The 18,514-nt window shown below is 35.5% G+C and overlaps 1 protein-coding gene across 7 annotated transcripts in view; it reads right to left on the bottom strand.

The window, feature by feature from the left end:
• ARHGEF12 (Rho guanine nucleotide exchange factor 12) overlaps window positions 1–18,514 on the bottom strand; it is a 152,743-nt gene that overhangs the window by 43,893 nt on the left and 90,336 nt on the right. For 4 of the 7 annotated variants that reach the window (XM_003819979.7, XM_003819978.7, XM_008973396.4 and 1 more), the window contains 8 exons: window positions 16,886–17,064; window positions 15,616–15,693; window positions 15,302–15,421; window positions 13,224–13,364; window positions 7,752–7,826; window positions 4,889–4,981; window positions 3,293–3,403; window positions 2,908–3,006 (listed from right to left, as the gene is read on the bottom strand). In XM_003819979.7, the coding sequence (XP_003820027.1) occupies window positions 2,908–3,006; window positions 3,293–3,403; window positions 4,889–4,981; window positions 7,752–7,826; window positions 13,224–13,364; window positions 15,302–15,421; window positions 15,616–15,693; window positions 16,886–17,064 (896 nt within the window). The remainder of the gene's footprint in view (window positions 1–2,907; window positions 3,007–3,292; window positions 3,404–4,888; window positions 4,982–7,751; window positions 7,827–13,223; window positions 13,365–15,301; window positions 15,422–15,615; window positions 15,694–16,885; window positions 17,065–18,514) is intronic. The other 3 variants (XM_055094994.2, XM_008973395.6, XM_063608841.1) reach the window with 1 other exon arrangement.

Below are 18,514 nucleotides of genomic sequence, written 5' to 3'. Positions count from 1 at the left end.
GAATCATTGGTCAATATAATCAGTTATATGTCATTTAGATCAATATAGGTAAAACCTAAATTATGTGTATATTATCATATGAAAAATGTACTCACATATAGCCATGATTTTTCTTTCCTATATTTGAGATGCTCATTCTGAAGACCAATAATATTCCTAATCGTTTTCCTATGTAAAGTTTAAGAGCCCTCACAATGTCACACTCCCAGTGAGAAAATATTGAATGTCAATGTTGAGTTTTTGGAGTTTTAAATCTCCAGCAACCATCTACAGTTCTGGCTACTGAATCAAATAAGGTGACTATCTTAGAATTTACTTATTCCTAGCTAGGATTTTCCCCATAATATTTGCATAATAATTACCAGTCTGTTGTTTTCCCCCACCCCCAAACTAATGGAGGGGAATACTTTATTATTTTGCATTAAGAGAAAATATCTTAACCTCTTCCTGCTTATTTTGTATTGTATACCTATTTAAGTCATACAATTTCAGAATTTAAACACATCCTATAAGATCCGAAGTTTTAAATTTGAAAATAAGTCACTGCTAAAAATTGTAAGATCTCTTTATATTCATTTGAAGAAAAGTAAAATGGATTTTAAAACTTTCTCTTTGACAGGCAGTAGCTCAAATCAACTTTCTTAAAAGCATTTCTAGCTCAAGTGCAAAAAAGTAATAAAAGCTCATTTGTGTATGATGGTGTTTATATGAAATAAATGTGAGCTGTAGCATAAAAGTATAATTAGCAAATTAATCAAAGTGTAAGGATTCTTCTTATACTTTAATATTGATATATAGATCATGTGTAGCAAAATGTAAAGTTTTGACTTAGCTTGGTGCCCTCTTAAGAAATGCAAAATTCAAACATGCTTCAATATATTGTCATTTTTTTAGGAAAGTAAATTATTTTAATAAAAATAACACAATATTTTAAACAATGGGAGTAGGATCAGAACACTAATTCACTTAACACATACTTAAGTGACCCCGCTATGTCCCAGGAACTGTTCAGTGTTAGGGACACAGCAGCGAACAAATGGAACAAAAATATCTGGCCTAATAAAACTTATATTCAGGGTAGGAGAGTAGAAATATAGTCATCCCTTGATATCCACATGTGGTACCGGTTCTAGGAACCCCCATGGATACTAAAACCAGCGAACTCTCAAGTCCGTTGTACAAAATGGCACTGTATTTGCATATAACTTATGCACATCTTGCTGTATACTTTAAATCTCTAGATTAATTATAATACCTAATACAATGTAAACGCTATGCAAATAGTTGTTATACTATATTTTTTAAAAATTGTTTCATTTTTTATTGTGGTATTGGCTTTTGTTTTTTTCCTTGAATATTTTCAACCATGGTTAGTTGAATCCGTGGAAGCTGCAGGCACAGAAGACTGACTGTGTAAACAAACTAACTAACTAAATAAAAGTTCTATGGACAAAAATAATAGAAAAAGTGACAAAGTGAAAGGGTTGAGATTTTAAGTAGGTTGGTTAGGAAAGTCACTGAGTAGGTAATTGAATGTGAAAGTGTACAGACAATTTTGTAAAGGCATACAAAGAAAACGGGGCAGGAGTTGGAGGGAGAAGTAGAGCCAAAATGTGTGTTTGTTTTTAGAAAGGGAAAATAACAACATTTGCACACTAATGTGAATGATTATCTGTAGAAAATATAAAACCGATGGTGCAGGAGAAGGGAGGATAATTGTTAGAGTAAGATCTTTGAGTAGGTATAAGGAAATACACTGTAAACTGGAGCAGAGCTGGCCTTGGATAAAAGATGGACAATCAAGGCCAGGTGCAGTGGCTCATGCCTGTAATCGCAGCACTTTAAGAGGATGAAGCAGGCAGATTGCTTGAGCCTAGGAGTTCAAGACCAGCCTGGGCAACATGGCGAAACCCCAGCTCTACAAAATACAAAAATTAGCCAGGCATGATGGTGTACACCTGTAGTCCCAGCTACTTGGGAGGCTGAGGCAGGAGGATCACTTGAGCTCAGGAGGCAGAGCTTCCAGTGAGGTGCAATTGTGCCACTGTACTCCAGCCTGGGCAACAGAGCAAGACTCTGTCTCAAAAAAAAAAAAAAGACGGACAGTCAGGAGAAAGAGTAGAGTACATGGTATGGTATAATGAGGGCAGATGATACATCTGGTAGAAGTTCTCTTCTATATACTTTAAATTTCTCAGAGAAACAATAAGGTCAAGGTTATCAGCTGAGAAAGGACTAGGAAAGGAAGTGATGGAGGTTTTAGGAGGGAAAAAGCATGAAGCAGTCATCTAAGGGGACTGCAAATGTGAAAGGACTAGGGACCTGCGGCATGATTATCCAGTATGCATTAAGGGCTAGGTGCTATTTACCCATAACAAGACTAATAATAAAACTTACTACTTTAAAAACCTTATTAACACTTTTAATGACAAAATATAACATTATCATCATTTATTTCAGTGTAAGTGAAATCTTTTCTGCCACTTTTTAGTTAAAATTATGCCTCCAAACTTCAAAGAGGCCACCCAGAGTTCAGTTATTCAAGTATTATTCCTTGGGTCTTAATATATATGTATTCCCTTTTTCATTTCCTCACTCTGATTATGCACATGCAAAAAACACAAATATGTGTGTGTGTGTATATATATATATGTGTGTGTGTGTGTGTGTATATATATATATATATATATATATATATAATCCCCTAAAACCTACTGTGAGAATTCATATGCCTAAACTACTTTAGAAATGATAAAAAAAAAAGTCTAGAGTAATCAATAATTGAAATATAATACAGGTGTGAGAAAGCACAGTAAAATCCAAAAACATGGGAGGGAAGATAGGAAGCAGGAGGACAATAATTCCATGTACTAAGGCAAAGATTACAACATTAACTTGGCAACTTACTGCTGATCGATCTAGAAAGAACTGATGAAACTCAAGGAAGATGCGACGAGTTTCTTTGGAATTGGTATGTTTATACAGGTCTGAATAGAGATAACAGAGCTGTAGTGGAGAAAGGAATGAAAAAGACAAAATGAGGAACCATGAAAAATGTAATTTGCTAGGTCATCATTGAGTAGGAATGTCTGGAACAGGTAGGTCACCATAAACAATGTAGTTATTACTATATAACCAAGTCTTTAAAAATAATGTTTTAATTATCTTTTGTATCTGTCTTTATATGGAAAACTGAAAGAAGTCTGCCCACTCGTTGTATAGCTAGGAAAAGTTCTATGGCACATGAATCAACAGAAGAACTCTGAATCTGCTAGATTGTAAAATATATTACCAAAGTCGCAGGGTCAAATTGTGAAACTACATGGTGTAAGAAAACAGCCAAATGAGCCGGGCGAGATTTTAGTAATTCAATGCTCTGGAAACAGCTGCACTGTCCATTGATCTAGAGGAAGAAATGATTATGCATCAGTAACTCCAACATACAAATACTAAATGCAAAGTAGGCTCAATTGAACATAGCTATCCAAATTTCACTTTGATCTCCCTATAAAAAATTCAAGATTTAAAAAACTTCACTAAAATTTATTAGCAATAGAAGCTATGGAACCTCTTTCTGTGAACATTAACCACCTCTTGGGGATAGGTTAGAAGAAAGACCACTTTGGGAGAACGGAAATTTAGGAGACGATTATCAAGTAGCTCGGATGTATACAAATCAGTATGTAAAAAACAGTCTAACATTTCTAGAAATGCAGTGGAAGGCTTTTTGCCCAATCATAAAATAGCTGTTTATCCTTTTCTTCTGGGCTAATTGCAGAAATGGTGGGAAATGAAGTTGTATGATTTTAAGTAAGACAAATCCTAGAATATTTGTATAATCCCTAAATATACTGAACACAGAAAACAATAATAATGTAAACTAGCATCACAATTTTCATATTCCCAAATCATTCTAAAGACCAGCATTACCCCCAACTATCAAACCAGACAAAGGTATTACAAAAAGAAAAACAACACACCAATATCCTTCATCAACAAAGATGTAAAAAATCCTCAGTAAAATATGGCAAATTGAAACCGACAATATATAAAAGGGATAACATATCATGACCAACTGAGGTTCATTCCAGGAATGCGAGACTAGTTTAATATTCTAATATCAATCAACATAACTTACCATATTAATAGACAATCAGAAAAACCACATAATAATCTCATTCAACAAAATTCAACATCCAGTGATGATAAAAACTCTCAGCAAACCAGGAGTATTCCTTAACCTAATAACCCTTAACCTTATAAAGAGCCTCTAAAAAATACTTATAGCTAACATCATACTTAATGATGAAAGACTGAGTGTTTTCTCCCTAATAGCAGGAATAAGGCAAGCATGTCTTGTCACTCTGATTCAACCTCATAGTGGAAGTCCTAGCCAGTGCAATAAAGGCAAGAACAAGAAATAAAAGATAAACAGCTTGAAAATAAGGAAATAAAAACTATAGACAACATATTTATCTATGTAGAAAACTCCAAAAGACTTATTTTTAAAAGCACCAAGAAATAATAAGTGAATTTAGCAAGATCACAGGATACAAGGACAAGAATCTAGCTAATCATATTCCTTTATAGCACCAATGAACTGGGATTTGAAATTTTTTTAAAAAATACTATTTTAAGAAACACACTCAACCCCAATAAAATGAAGTACTTAAACATAAATTAATGATCTCTCACTGGCTTTAAAAGCAAGGTCATTTCTGTTGGTCAAAGCTAAAATAAGCAATTAACCCAAGGAGCTATTGGTTCTAAGATTTAGCTTCAAATCCTTACAAATGTTATCTTAATCTCCAGAACGTGCTCATTTTTGCAACAAATCAGATATTGCAGAAAGTAACAATTTATTTTTTAGAAAGAAAAAAGTCATCACCTGTTCATGTTCAGTACCAAAATCATCATCTTCTGCTCCAATAATATGAGGTGCTATACGGGTTGAGGGACTTCCGACAAGTGATTGAGTGTCCTGGCAACATTCAGGGAAAAGAAACAGAAAAATTACCTGGTGGTCAAATTTAGAAAAAGAATAAAGCCAACCCATCAAAAAGACATGGTTCACTTAAATGGTGAGATTTCTTTTTGTTTATTTCCTTTGAAGTACTTTATTTTCAAAGTAGGGGTTCACAAATTTTCAAGGCCATGTACCACTCTGGCAGAGAAAAAGACCACAATAACGAGTTTTTTTTGGGGGGGAAAAACCACTCCCCTTGGAAACAGTAAATATCCTTTGCTCACTATACACTTGGTTATCTGACTTTAACACTTTCTGTACACTTCTGTACATTCTTTTATTAATTCATACATACTTAAAACTTCTTACAGAAAAAAATAAAGTTGGCTTACATAAATGGTTACAATTAAAAAATTAAAGAAAAAGTGAATGAAGACAATAGGAGAAAGGAAAAATAAGAGCAGAAATGGTAAGACAAAGTTAGCAGAGAGGTTAATATACCTGAGAAGTACTAACCCAAGATTTCCATTAATGATACATAATTGAAGGCTATCATCGAACTCTATTTTTTCATTTTTAATTAATTTTCATAAATGTATAATGCAGGGTTTCTCAACTGTGGCACTGTTGACATTTTGCGCCAGAGAGTTCTTGGCTGTAGGGGCTAGCCCGTGCATTCTAAGACATTTAGCAGCATCCCTGACCTCTATGCACCCACCAGATGCCAGTTGCAGCCCCCCAGTCCTAGACATCAAAAACGTTTCCAGACATTTGTCAAATGTCCACGGAGGCATAATCACTCTTGATTGAAAAATCACTGATATAATGCTCTAAAATCATCAAGTAACCTCACAAACACTGCTATAGAAACAAAGATAACAAAATTCTAAGAATAAATTGTAGATTGTCAGATAGTTTCCCATGCAGTAGCTCCTCCATTTGTCAACTCACAAAGTTGGATTCAGCACAAAAACGGCAGTACAGAGGCATTAATATATAAAATAATAAACATGAGTGCTGGGCACGGTAGCTCAGGCCTGTAATCGCAGCACTTTGGGAGGTCAAGGAGGGAGGATCACTTGAGGCCAGGAGTTTGAAACCAGCCTGGGAAAAACAACAAGACCCATCTCTAAAAAAACCAAAATAAATTAGCCAGGCGTGGTGGCGTGTGTCTATAGTCTTAGCTACTTGGGAGGCCAAAGTGGGTACATAGTTTGAGCCCAGGAGTTTGAGGTTACAGTTAACCTCTGTACTGCAGCTTGGGCAACAGAGTAAGACTCTGTCTCATTCATACATATATACATACACAAATACATGCATACATAAATACATACATACATACAGGATGTCTGAAGACCATAAGTACTAAAATTAAAGACCATATAGGATTGGGGAATAAAAATTTTGGAAGAAATAGGAAAAAAATGAGTTTGGCTTAAATCTAACAGCAGTTTAACATTGCAAGATCTGGATGGAGTTCAGCAAAGAAGGGTAGGCCTATGATTTGAGAGTCATTTGCACAGCAGTTATAGTGGCTATAGCTGAAGTTGTATAAACAGATCCGCAAGTTTTAAACTGAGTGAATAATATGTACCTGTAGTTTTTCCTCCTAGTGTTGCAACACTACATATTGAGTCTCCTAAACACAATTCTGCCTTTTAACAACTCTTACTATTTTCTTTAACCTCAAGGCTTTAACATTCCAAAAAAAAATCAGGTGAAACTGGCCGGGCACTGTGGCTCATGCCTATAATCCCAGCACTTTGGGAGGCTGAGGCGGGTGGATCACCTGAGGTCAGGAGTTTGAGAACAGCCTGGCCAACATGGCGAAACTCCCTCTCTAAAAAAAGGAAAAATTAAAAAATTAAAAAAAAGAAATTAGGTGAAACAACATAAATTAGTTTACAGCAGTAGTCAGACAATTTTGATTTTATAACTGATTTGATGTCTCTGATTTTTCAATAGTCCTTATGTTGCTGACAATAAAAAGATGACAAAATGCTGTTGTATCTTTTACTACAAAACTGTAAATAAATGTAATTAGAAGATAAAATCAGAGTGCTTAAAAGCATGCAATTAAGAATATGTAAGATCAAACAATTCTTCTTCTTGATGAACACCCACAAAAACTGAAGGCAAGGCAGCATATTCACAATAGCAAAAAGTGGAAGCAATCTAAGTACCCACTGACAAACGGACAGATAAACAAAATGTGGTGTATATACATGTCATGGAATATTATTTGGTCTCAAAAAGGACAGGAATTCTGACACATGCTACAACACGGATGAAAGCTGAAGACATATGCTAAGTGAGAGAAGCCAGTCATGAACGGATAAACATTGTATCATTCTTTTTGCATGAGTATCTAAAGTAGTCAAATTCATAGAGACAGAAAGTAGAATGGTGGCTGCCAGGGGCTAGGGCGAAGGGGGAAATGTAGACTTAGTGTTTACGGGGTACCAAGTTGCAGTTGGAGAAGATGGTTGGCAGTGATGGTCGCACAACAATGTGAATATACTTAATGCCACTATACACTTAAAAATGGTTAAACTAGTACATTTTATGTTACCACCACGACAAATACTAAGGAACCTAAGAATACTTACAAACCATGGAATATCTCTTGACTTATTCAAATCTTTATTAAGTTTCTTTAATAAATTTTAATTTTTTTTCCAAAAAATAAAAAATAAAATATGCAAACATCAGATGTGTCTATACCATACTTTAAGTATAAGGAAAGCCAAAGACAGCACTATCATTGCATGGATTTCATACTCACAGTGTCCTGAATTGTTTCACTTTTCTCTGGGTTTTCCTCTAGATAAATTCTCTCTTTTGGGCCACTCTTGGGACTCTAATGAAAAAAACAAAATCTTCAGTTCATTTCAATAGGCACACCAAAAGGAGATGAGGGAAAAAAGTGTGAAAAAAAAATTGTTCTGAATTTCATATTTGTATTTACAACTACTAAATATCTTTCATAAAATGCTTGGTTCTGCTACTGTTTCCTTACTTTGGCAAGTCACTTATTCTCTCACCTTTTCAATTTTATATTGATAAACAATACAGAATCAACAAAACAATTTTACCTAATCTCCAGGCCTGGAGGTTACTTTTCTACCAAATAACTAGATATACTGCATACCTCAAACTCATTATGTCAAAATCAAACTCTATTTATCTTCCTTAATCCTTACCTTCTCAAACTATCCTTTCTATCCAAGCTAAAAGCATTTTGCCCTACTTATGAGTACAATTAAGCTTCTACTATTCTGTTACTCGCTTCATGTGAAAGGTGGATTTTAATACATTTATATGGTATTGTATAATAGCTAATACAGTTGTTCTTTAGTGTTTGTGGGGGAATGGATGCTCAAGTCCCTGATATAAAATGGTATAGTATTTGCATATGCAAATCTTCTATATATTTTAAATAATCTCTAGGTTACTTATAATACCTAATACAGCATAAATGCTGTATAAATAGTTGTTATACTGTATTGTCCAGGGGATAATGACTAGGAAAAAAGTCTGTGCATATTCAGTACAGATGCATTTCTATCCCTGAATATTTTGATCCATGGTTTGCTGAATCCACAGATGCTGTCCACAAATACTGAGAACTTCTGTATAAAATATAAACTATATGAGACACAGAAACTCACTTTGTGGAGATGAGGAACACCCCAAAGCAACGGGAGACATTCTTTAGAGCAATGAAAATGAGGAACCAGAGACCTAACGAGTGCCAATAGGGAAGATACATTTTACCTATGCATATAGCAAGATATCTTGGTGGTATCACAAGATATTTCTGTTACCAAGAGAAAACAGCACTTTCAAATGTATGCCCCACCTTGGAGAAATGAATGACTTTCAGGTCTTGGACAAGATATATAAAAGATTAGAATAATTCTGTCACAAAAAGCAAGAAAGCTATCAAAGATATTGGAGGGGCATGTCAAAAGAATACAGGAGAAAATTTGAGGGGGCTCCCACCAACAAAAGAAAAGAGTAACTCATACTGAAATCTATGAGTTCAAAATATTACACACATATACCCTTCCCACTTGTCACCTTTGGAGTTTGTAAAAGTATCATCTCTCCTGAAAAGACTCTTCTGAAAAGAATCAAGAGAAGTATTTACCCTACATTTTCTGTATAAGCTGTATTTTAGGGTAACCTATTAGCTAGTAAGGGAAATCATTTTTTGTAACATAACTCCATGTAATAAATACAGAAATACTGACAAAATTATAATAATATCCTTTTGAAACTCTGAATTAAACAATGGATCTAGGCATTTTGATCATAAATGGCATGTGAAAACATTTCACAAAAGCTTGGGGGCCGGGAGTGGTGGATCACACCTGTAATCCCAGCACTTTGGGAGGCCGAGGCGGGTGGATCACAAGGTCAGGAAATCGAGACCATCCTGGCTAACACGGTGAAACCCTGTCTCTATTAAAAATACAAAAAAAATTAGCCGGGCATGGTAGCAGACACCTGTAGTCCCAGCTACTCGGAAGGCTGAGGCAGAAGAATGGCACGAACCCGGGAGGCGGAGGTTGCAGTGAGCTGAGATTGCGTCACTGCACTCCAGCCTGGGCAACAGAGCGAGACTCCATCTCAAAAAAAAAAAAAAAAAGCTTGATAGGGGACGTTATAATGAAGGAAATCATGTTGATATCACCTAAACACCTTAAGCTTACAACCACAGTAAGACAGCCATTCACATCCTGATGTAATATAATGAGATGTACATAGTATCATCTATGAATTATTCCAAATAACAACTATCAAACCTAATGTGATCAAGACTTGTAGATTTAACTAGGAGTTTTAAGAAAATTTAGATAAAGGAACATGTCATATGACACCATGAAAATATAATTAGAAAATGGATTGTTTTACTGAACATCTGACTCAATTTCTTTAACAACAACGACAACAACAAATGGCCAAGGAAAAAAAAGAAGGAAACTATTATAAATTATAAAGACTTAAAATGACTTATTAACCAATGGCAATATGAAAGCCTTGACTGGATCCTGAATCAAATAAACTGTAAAAAGATCATTATAAAACAAGGTAATAAAATTGTGTATTGAGAAAATATTAATTCTTAGGATTTAATAAGAATATTATAGCTATATTTTAAAAACTTCTTATCTCTTAGAGAGAGACATATTAATAAACGAATGCCTTGGATTTACTTTAATCTGGTGTTTGGAGGATGTGAGGAATAGGGGGTACAAACAAAACTGCTGAGACTAGGTTCTCAGGGACATGAGGAGGATTATGTTAGTCTTTACTTCTGAATATGTTTAAAATTTTTCCAAAATAAATAATTTTTCAAAAATATCACTCACAAACTGAAAATCAAAATGATAGATGCTCTGAATTTCACATGATGATTTGTTACCAAGTTGCTTCTCTTGTGAGAACTGGGTATCAGGGCATTCTTTAAAGCCTTCTCCAAGGTAAGCAAAAGCAGGGAACTTTCACAAACACCACCAGGAAATTATTTTATAAAAATGAGAAGACAATGAAAAAAGTTAAAAGCACTGATTCAAAAGATAAAATGTAAAACAGCGACTCAAAGTACTGTTAAAACAACAACAAAAGCAGACCGGGTCCTCCATACTTAAAATTGAAACAAACATGGAAATCCATAAGCTAAAAGCAACACATCTTTAGCCTCAGACACTTGTAGAAATTAAACCTGTGTGTTATGTGTTCAGAAGATAGCCTAGCTTGGACTTTATCATTTCTCACTCAGATTTCCACAATATTCATTTATTTATTTGGCCTCAGTTTCTTCATCTATGAAATGGTGATACTGCTTTTTTAAGATTATTATGAGTGTTAAAAAAGAGTATCTGTAAAGCATTGGGTACAACCTCTGGCACAAAGTAGGTATTGAATAAATGCTAACTATTATCCATTCAGCACACATTTGTTAAAGTTCCTATTAAGCCAAGCAGTCTTCTTTTCTTACAGATCTCCCTCTTTACACCAAATCATTTTCCACAGATATGTTTCTGATGGTGTCTCTCTTCTGCATGCAAGATAAAGCCCACTTTATTCACTGATTTCATGTATTCAAATACTAAGTATCAATTACATGTCAAACAGTCTTAATTGATTGGAATGCCTATTTCTATACTAAACAATTCACTCTTTTTTTTTTTACTCACCCCTGAGATGGAGTCTTGCTCTGTCACCCATGCTGGAGTGCAATGGCGCGATCTTGGCTCACTGCAACCTCCGCCTCCCTGGTTCAAGCAGTTCTCCTGCCTCAGACTCTGCAGTAGCTGAGATTACAGGCGTGTGCCACCACACCCAGTTAATTTTTTTTTTGTATTTTTAGTAGAGACGGGGTTTCACTATGTTGGCCAGGCTGGTTTTGAACTCCTGACCTTGTGACTGGCCTGCCTTGGCCTCCCAAAGTGTTGGGATTACAGGCGTGATCCACGGCGCCCAGCCAACAATTCACTCTTTTATAAGGTTATATTTCTAAGTCATATGTTTTATTGTAACATTCCTCTAAATACAAGATAAAATTCAAATTTCTCATTCGTATCATTTGCTCTGAATGCCTACAATTTGCTACACTTTGGAAACATAAAGTCAGACAAGACAGTCCCTCTGCTCTCAAGGAACTTCCCAACTCATGGTAGGGACAAGACATGAAAACAGCGAGGAGACGCATTACTAAAACAAAAAGAAGAGTACGAAAAGCATTCCCAAAAGCAGTATGTACTGCTAGAACAAGTTGAAGCCCTTTATAACCTGGATTCATGATTTGGCTTCTAAGATAATCTCTAGCCATTCCATCTATAACCCTAATATGCCAGGTTGCCCTAAAATTCTCACTGCTCTCTCAAAATGTTATGCATTTTCAAACCTCAGTGCTTTTGTTTATATTTAGATTACTGGTATTTTGGAGCTAGGTGGAAGTAGATCACCTATTGCCTGAATAAGTTTGGAAAGTTAGTTAACTCCCTTTGGCCTCAATTTTTTCTTTTGTAAAGTTACAGTAACAACAGTACTACTTCATAAGGCTGTTTTGAGAATTAACTAAGGAACATAAAACCTTATCACCGTGTATGGGACATATACCCAACAAATATTAGCGACTACCATTTTTTCCTTGAGCCCAAATTGAAATTTTCCATTAAAACCTTTAGCTAACCCAATCACAAGACTCCTATCACTACCTTAAAAAACAAAACAAAACAAAACAAAAAACCCACAAATCCTCAGTTTGTTTTTTGCATGAGGAACTGGGTCATTGGGCCTAAGCCTCAAGAGATAGCCTGAATGATGGCTTAGACCACGGCTTCCTTTTTAAAAAACAACAAAACAAAACAATCCCCCAACAACAACCTTCAATAAGAGAGAAACTTCACATTGTTAAATAGTAGATGTGTGTATATGTAACAAAAGTCCCAAGAAGTGACACCTCTTCTATATGCAAAGCACTGTATTTCCTATTCTTTTTTTAAAAAAGAAATACAACCCACAAAGTTGATTTCATGACCCACAATTACAAAACATTCGTTCAGACTTCTTCCCTCATCACTTTTAAAGAGGGTGATCTACATTTAAGTCATTATTCCTACCACTGCATACAATTTACAAAGTATTGCTGAGTAAGTAATACTGAACTTAGCTTTTAAGTATTCATATGTCTATGGTGTTACATCATATTCAGCTTAAAATGTTTTATTATCATCTTAACAGATAGTCATGTTCATCTGGCAGTTTCTGGGTTAATCAAGAAAGTGCTGTTACTAAACCTGGGCTATTAACTGAAGCCTATCTAACAGGACTAAGGTTTTTCCTCTTGGTAATGGCAAAGTGCCCCATGATTCAAGACTGAGTCACTCTGACCACAAATGGAATATTAACATGCTCTTAAAGATATCAACAGTTGGTCTCTCGGTTCAGTAAGAATGCACTGGCATTAGTAACTTCTCTACCCACGAACAAGATGCCTGCTGGGAAATTCCATCCCTGTAAAAGAAACAGTTGGCAATGGGTGTTCAAGGGAAAAAGTGAACTCTGGAATTAAAAGCTTATATATAACAGTATCCAGATTTCTGTTTATCAAATTGGTACATTAAAAATGGGGATGGTAAAAAGTGCTAAGACACCTCTAATTCACATCACTTAAAGTCAAATCTAGAAAGGGGCTGTAAAGAAGAATACAGAAGAAAAAAGATTTAGAAAACTGAATGCTTACATCTGCATTGTCACTACTGGGCCGAGAAACATCTCCACTGCTACAGTCAGTCCTGCCCAGTACATCTCCAGGATCTGTTTCTGCCTCACTGACTGTTAGGGTGTCCCCTAAAGGTCTGGAGGGTGTAACTACAGCTCCATCCTAAAACAGATTAAAGAAAAACACACGCACACAAACACATAAAAGAAAACTTCCATTACTTGCTGCATAAAGAAATAGTGGTACTACAATCTACGTGGAGACTACTAAAAGTTGGACATTCTGATATGCTCAAGTATGTTTAAAATTCTACAAGTAAAATCCATAAATAACTACTAATTCCAGTATTCTAAAATGTCATGACCTTAAAGACAGGGCAAGTGATATTTTGGTAAAAAGAATATAAGTTCAAACTTCTAAATATAGCAAAAAGATAAAATGGTTTGTTAATTTATATAATTTATATTTATATAATTTATATTGTCTGCCCATTAATAAAGGTTATTACCCTATAGTTTCTTGTTAACTACCTTCCAATGCTTCAGAGTGTCAATCAATGGCCAATTCTAGGACATAATGCTATAACATAAATTATTATAAGCATTTAGATCAGGTTATAAGCATTTATTTATTTATTTAATTTGAGATGGAGTCTTGCTCTGTCACCCAGGCTGGAGTGTAGTGGCAGGATCTCGGCTCACTGCAACCTCCGCCTCCATGGTTCAAGCCATTCTCCTGCCTCAGCCTCCCGAGTAGCTGGGATTACAGGCATGCACCACCAAGCTTGTCTAATTTTTTTATTTTTAGTAGAGTCGGAGTTTCACCATGTTGGCCAGGATGGTCTCAAACTCCCGACCTCAGATGATCTGCCCGCCTCGGCCTCCCAAAGTGCTGGGATTACAGGTGTGAGCCACCGCGCCTGGCCAGGTTATAAGCATTTAGATTGCTGTCCAAACAGGGTAAGAATATTATATTTGCCTAGTAATAACATAAAACTGTCAACATTACTGAGATGTAACACTCAAAATGTGACATCGCTACTGGGACTGAAGGTAATGAAAAAAACAATGGAATGAAAAGTACACTAAACCAGGATGTCAGGGGACCTTACATACTGTATGGCCTTGTATAGGTGATTTAACCAGTTTAGACCCTAGGTTTCTCAATTATAACATAATTTTTTTAAATCAGAAAGTAAGCAGATTAGGCTAGATGATCTCAAAGAATTCTTTTGCGAATATGCAGCCTTCCCTTCAGATTTAACTCGGGAACAGTGACAAAAAAACAGCTTTTACCTATTTTAAATGTATAGGCAATTTATCTACTTTGCTTTAAGATGAAGTACAAGGTGCTTTACATATCCCAAATCTGAATATTACAGAATGTAAGTCTGGTTAACATATAAATGCTGAGCTTTTTTTTTCTTATGAGACCATTATCTCTATAGCTTATAACTATACAGCAAATTCTACTGAAATCTATTTTTAAATTACAATAAAAATATAGTCATTAAGAGTATGAATGTGCTTTTAAATCCTCAGACTGGGTTTGAATTCCAGTTCTATTACTTTGCAGCTATATGACCTCAGACAAGTCATTTAATCTCTCTAACTCTCTCTAAGTATATATGTAAACTGGAGGAAAACAACCATAAGTAACCTCAGAGATGTTATGCAGATTAAATAAGAAAATGCTTGTCCATATATTTAGCTCAATGCCTGTTGTTTTAAATTCTTAAATTCCTATTTAAAAACATATCAACTGCAATTCTGTTTTAAGATGGCAGAATGAACCACAAAAAATATAAATATATATATATCTAAATACATTTTAGTAGTTTGTCACATCAAAGCAAAAGCACTCAATTCTTTTTTAAATTATTATGGAACAAAGAAATGTGATCTCATGAGCAAGCAAACAATCAGACGCCCACATTTATTTTTGTTAATCATTACTTCTGTAACATCCTTAACAGGACATCCTGTTGTCCTACGCTAGAAAAATAACTTTAAAAAAGGCAACTGCAACATTCTCTGACACATTCCCAGAAGAAAATTCTCCTGCAAAAAGTTGGGTAGCACTTGTAATAGTGATGCTACCTGAGCAGAGCCTGTGGCTTTGGATAACTGCTCTTGCAGCTGAGGAATGTGTTTCTTGGCCTCTTGGATCTCTTTTAGCAATCTTTGGGCAGGTGTTCGGTTGTAATCTTCCTGCAATAACTGAAAAGTTATAAAAATATTTTCAGAATTAATTACTTATGTAAAAAAGATACAGAAATAGTCCATTCTTAATCAATAATATAACTAATGGCATTGGTTACAATGCTGCTTGATTGTGACTGATAAACACCAACTCAACCATGCCCACTCACATTTTTATTGGCCTGTAAACAGCCCTACTTCTCATTTAATACCTGTAGCCGTTCCTGTTCTTTCTGTAACATTTTTCTGAGAATTTCTACTTTCTGGTTATGAACCACATTGTTTTCCTCCTAGAAAAGAAAAAGATAAAAAACAAACAACAACCAGTATAGACAAAATGAAGCTAAAATAAACAGAGAAAATGTGGCATACAAAGTTCTGCCTCGGCTCCAATTATCAATACCTATTAGGTATTTACTTCTGGGTTATGTGGACAGGCTTTCAGACATGACACTTATAAGAAACTACAAGGAAATGTCTGCCCTTCTATTTCATTTTTACTAAACTGGATTCAAGAGAACACTAAATATTGATATTGGAGAAATGAAGTTGTCTTAGTATAAGAATAGTATCTTTTACTTTCCCTCATTTGGATCTTTACTATCGATCCCCATGCATAGCTCAAACTCCCAGTACCTCTTACCTGAAATATGAAGACAGCTCCCTAATTCATCACCCATCATCCCTCCTTGTTTCACAACCCTATAATATTTTACCAAATTAGTCTTCCTATAATCCTAGGATAATCATGTACTCTTTTGCTTAAAAAGAAACAACATTGAATGGATTCTTACTGCTTATCTAGTTACATGTATATTAGCTTGGGAGATGTGACTTTTCAAAATATATAGTCAACCTACTATTTTCAAGTTCATCTCCCACTATGCACATCCTTAACAGGCACCAACCAACCAAAAATCCTAGCTACTTCTCCACAATATTTGATGCTTTTTTGGCTCCTTCTATTTATTGTTCTTCTTCTATGTGCTTTCTCCCTCCTTTGAATCCTCACAGAACTTAGCATTTTTTTTGCCCTCATAATGTCTACATTCTGCCTTGTATTATAGTTACTTGTATACTCTTGATTTAATCTCAATCAACAAAGCTTTGTTAAGCACCTTCTACATGCTAAGCAATATTTCAGGTACTGGAAACATAACAGTAAACAAAATAAACAAAAATCCCCGCCCTCCTAAAAGTACACATTCTAAGATGACTATAATCTTGAACACAGAGTACCTTAACTATATTTCTGTGGGTGGCACATTGTTTTACATATGGCAGGTGTTTAATACTTGTTAAATTAAATCTGCTATGACAATATTCTAATCATTCCTATTATGTAATTTTTATATTAGTAAATCATTTTCTAAAATCTTAAATTTAATTAGTTCATCAGCCGAATACTTGAAAACTCTCCATATAAAGTAAACACATCCTTATAAGACTGAGCATTTAACTAAGAAATTTCCCCATTCTTACCCCCATGAGCACAGGACTAGTGATTCTCTCCATATTCCCAGATGCTCCAGGTGAATGAGGAGATGTCATGATGGGAGACATATGTCCAATGACTGACGGCTCTACTTCAGAGTCGGCAAGTGGAATCTGGGGCGACCCAGGTGGGCGTCCCTGAACAGTGAGAGCTACATAGGAACCAGCTTGGGGTGGGGAGACGGAAAAAGGGAAGGGAAGGGAAAATAACATTGTCAAGAAACTTTTTATACCATTTTACTACTTAATCTTCGATAGTTCTAAAAGATCCAGTTATGTAAGACTGTCCCATCATCTGCTACATCATGTCTCCACAGAAAAAAAAACTAATTTGTCATTTCTCTTTTATGACTGCCCTAAAAATCCAAAAGAATGATGCCGTTTTCAGATAGCAAGTAATTACTAGTAAGATCAGATATTACTTAAAAGCAAATAAAATTTATAACTCCAAGAATATATTTTCTTTATTTAGAGGAGTGTTAAAATCAACCATCTATTAGTGGCTATGTTTAATTAATTTCTTAAATGTAAATTTTTTAAATCTTCTTTTTTTTTTTTAATTAGGGTCTCACTTTGTCACCCAGGCTGGAGTGCAGCGGCACGATCTCAGCTCACTGCAGCCTCGACTTCCTGGGTTCAAGCAATCCTCCCTCCTCAGCCCCCACAAGTAGCTGCAATGCTTTTTTTTTTAAAGATAGGGTTTCGCCATGTTGCCCAGGCTGGTCTTAAACTCCTGAGCTCAAGCGATCCGCCTGCCTTGGCCTCCCAAGGTGCTAGGATTAGAGGTGTGAGACACAGCACCTGGCCTAGATCTTCATATTTTAAGATGACACTAACTAGGCAGGGTTTAGTGAATATGCTAGAACATAAAATGCAATTTTAAATTAACTTTACAAAATGAGTATGACCAAAAAATATTCCACAATAACAGGGAAGAACACAATCAATAATAAGTAGTAAATTTTAGTAGAAAATATTTGGAGGAATGGACAGGAATTCAGTAGACATATTGCGGGGGGCGGGAATCTAGACAGCAAAAATCACCATAATCAGGCCAGGCATGGTGGCTCATGCCTGTAATCTCAGCACTTTGGGAGGCTGAGGCGGGCAGATCACGAGTTCAGGAGATCAAGACCAGCCTTGCTAACATGGCGAAACCCAGTCTCTACTAAAAATACAAAAAATTAGCCGGGCGTGGTGGCACATGCCTGTAGTCTCAGCTACTAGGGAAGCTGAGGCAGGAGAATCACTTGAACCTGGGAGGCGGAGGTTGCAGTGAGCCGAGATTGCGCCACTGCACGCCAGCCTGGGTGACAGAACAAGACTTCGTCTCAAAAAAAAAAAAACACACAAAACACCATAATCAGAGTCAGTAATAGATATGGCAAAACTTTTTTCTTAGATATTTCAATAGAACTTTTAAATGTATTTCACACTTGTCTCCCAATTTAACCCTCCCATGGAAATCATTATCAATTATTTCACAGTGTTTTGGTGTTCTAAAAACTAGTTTTGCTATGTATAATACTCACAAGTGTTATAATTTGGAGGAATTTTACATATAAACACTTTCTAAGGCTCTTCAATCTTATTGCTCTCTATCAGAAAGTCATCTAT

This window comes from Pan paniscus, chromosome 9, assembly GCF_029289425.2.
Source record: "Pan paniscus chromosome 9, NHGRI_mPanPan1-v2.0_pri, whole genome shotgun sequence".
In the NCBI taxonomy this organism is placed as follows: domain Eukaryota; kingdom Metazoa; phylum Chordata; class Mammalia; order Primates; family Hominidae; genus Pan; species Pan paniscus.
Note: the sequence above shows the minus strand (reverse complement) of the source record. Positions and strands in the feature narration are given on the sequence as shown.